The sequence below is a fragment of the Corvus hawaiiensis genome, chromosome W (genome assembly GCF_020740725.1).
Source record: "Corvus hawaiiensis isolate bCorHaw1 chromosome W, bCorHaw1.pri.cur, whole genome shotgun sequence".
Lineage (NCBI taxonomy): Eukaryota > Metazoa > Chordata > Aves > Passeriformes > Corvidae > Corvus > Corvus hawaiiensis.
The window spans coordinates 2789245-2791443 of record NC_063254.1 but is presented as its reverse complement, the minus strand read 5'-3'; the positions used below and the strand labels follow the sequence as shown (position 1 = coordinate 2791443).

General features: G+C 44.6%; 1 protein-coding gene across 1 annotated transcript; it reads left to right on the top strand.

The window, feature by feature from the left end:
* The first annotated feature begins 623 nt into the window (after positions 1 to 623).
* Positions 624 to 1561, top strand: LOC125319341 (protein NYNRIN-like). Its single transcript, XM_048290446.1, has one exon. It carries the CDS (start codon positions 624 to 626, stop codon positions 1557 to 1559), a length of 936 nt encoding a protein of 311 aa, XP_048146403.1. The 3' UTR covers positions 1560 to 1561.
* The last annotated feature ends 638 nt before the right edge of the window (positions 1562 to 2199 follow it).

Below are 2199 nucleotides of genomic sequence, written 5' to 3'. Positions count from 1 at the left end.
AACCACCTCAGATAAAATCACTGAGGCAAAAGCCTTGCCTCCAGATGTATCAATACAGAAAGCTGAACTCATTGCACTAACGAGAGCTCTAGAACTGAGCGAGGGGAAGAAGGTGAACATATGGACTGATTCCAAGTATGCCTTTAGTGTTGTTCATGCCCACGGAGCTATTTGGAAGGAACGTGGCCTGTTGACTGCTCAAGGTAATGAGGTTAAGCATGCTAAACAAATTCTTGCACTTTTACAGAGCATTTGGAAGCCTACAAAAGTGGCTATAATGCAGTGCAAGAGTCATCAAAAAAGGAAAACAGCCCCTGAACTGGGAAATTGTTTTGCTGACGAAACAGCCAGGGGGATTGCAGAAAAAGGCATTTTTTGCAGTGGTACCACAGAAAGAGATAGATTTGTCATCATTTACCCCAAAATACGATCAGAGGGATCACAAATTAATTAAGCTCCTTAAGGCTGAAATCAAAGAAGGTGGGTGGGCTGTTACCCCAGTAGGACAAGTCATAGTTCCACCCCGGATCCTTCGGGAAATAGCCCAACGAGAGCATGAAAGTACCCACTGGGGAACAGAAAATCTTTTAAAACATTTGAGGAAAGTAGTAATAAGGAGAGGGATGACTGATATTGTACAATCTGTAACAAGCAAGTGTGAAACCTGCTGTAAAAACAACCCTGACACAAGCAAGAGAGTTGTGTTAGGAGTGACAAAGACAGGAGATCTCCCGGGAGATTATTGGCAAATAGATTTTGCTGAGATGCCACGCAAAGAGGGATGCAGGTATATACTGGTACTGGTTGACACCTTCAGTGGATGGCCTGAGGCTTTCCCCTGTCGCACCAACACAGCAAAAGAAGTAGTGAAAGCTTTGCTCAATCATATAATACCAAGATTTGGGGTTCCTTTGGGAATGTCAACAGATAAGGGACCACATTTTGTTGCAACAGTGGTTGGGGAAGTTAGCAGGATTTTGGGACTTACCTGGGACCTGCACACACCATACAGGCTCCAGGCAAGTGGCAAAGTTGAACGCATGAATGGGACCCTCAAAACCCAGATTTGCAAGATTTGTCAAGAGACATCCATGACATGGGTTCAAGCCCTGCCTATAGCCTTGCTGAGAGTCCGCATACAGCCAAGGAGAAGGGACAACATCAGTCCCTATGAAATATTATATGGCAGGCCATACCAGGTTCCACATATCCCGGGGGAAATTCATATGAGAGGTAAAAATGATTTGCAGAAATATTTAATGGCTCTGAGTTCCACTTGGCAGAAGTTCCAGAGATTCGTCGTGTTATCCAAACCAATAGGATTGGACACACCTGCTCATCCATTCCAGCCTGGAGACTGGGTCTGCATCAAGCGGTGGGCCAGCGACCCCTTGCAAGCCAAGTGGAAGGGACCATTCCAAGTTTTGCTGACCACTTTTACTGCGGTCAAGGTTGCTGGCAAGGGACCGTGGATTCACTACTCCAGGGTGAAGAAAGCTTCTGCTCCTGAAATCACCAAGAAGACAGAGACTGATACAAATCAAAAAGATGCAGTTTAAACTGTTTTTTACATGTTTGCTGTTTGCCCAACTGGTAACCATGGTTCAAGGTTCACCTCATGATTTGCATAAGAATGTGGTCCAAAATGTGTCCAAAATTCTTAATAAGAGCGATTGCTGGATCTGTACTCAGTTACCACCCCTAGATGGGAAGGGTCACTGGCCATTGATTGGCATTTTAATTGAAGAGAACTGCACTGAAACATGGGAACATATTAATAGCACCCTTCTGCCCCCCATTACCCTGAGTGGCCTGGTAGAACGTGCTAACTATAAGGTTCCTTGTGCAATTGTAAACGCCACAAGAAAAGCTGTTCTTCCTTCATATTGTCATCAGACCCATTTCAGGGAAATAATAGACCCAAGAATTGTGGCAAAGATGAAATTGACAGGGTGGAGACTGGCTCAGCCATTTCGGACAGGGTTGTATTGGATATGTGGTGATAAGGCCTGGAAAGTTATGCCCGTGAACAAAGACCAGGCTTGTGCTACTGGGGCTGTGGTCCCAAATATCACAATATTTGACCATCTTAAAAAACCAAATGAGAGGAGAAAAAGATCTCTTAATCCCCTCATTGAACATCCCACACTTTTCCATAGCATAATCAGAGCCCTTGTACCTGCTTATGGAGTAGTTGAA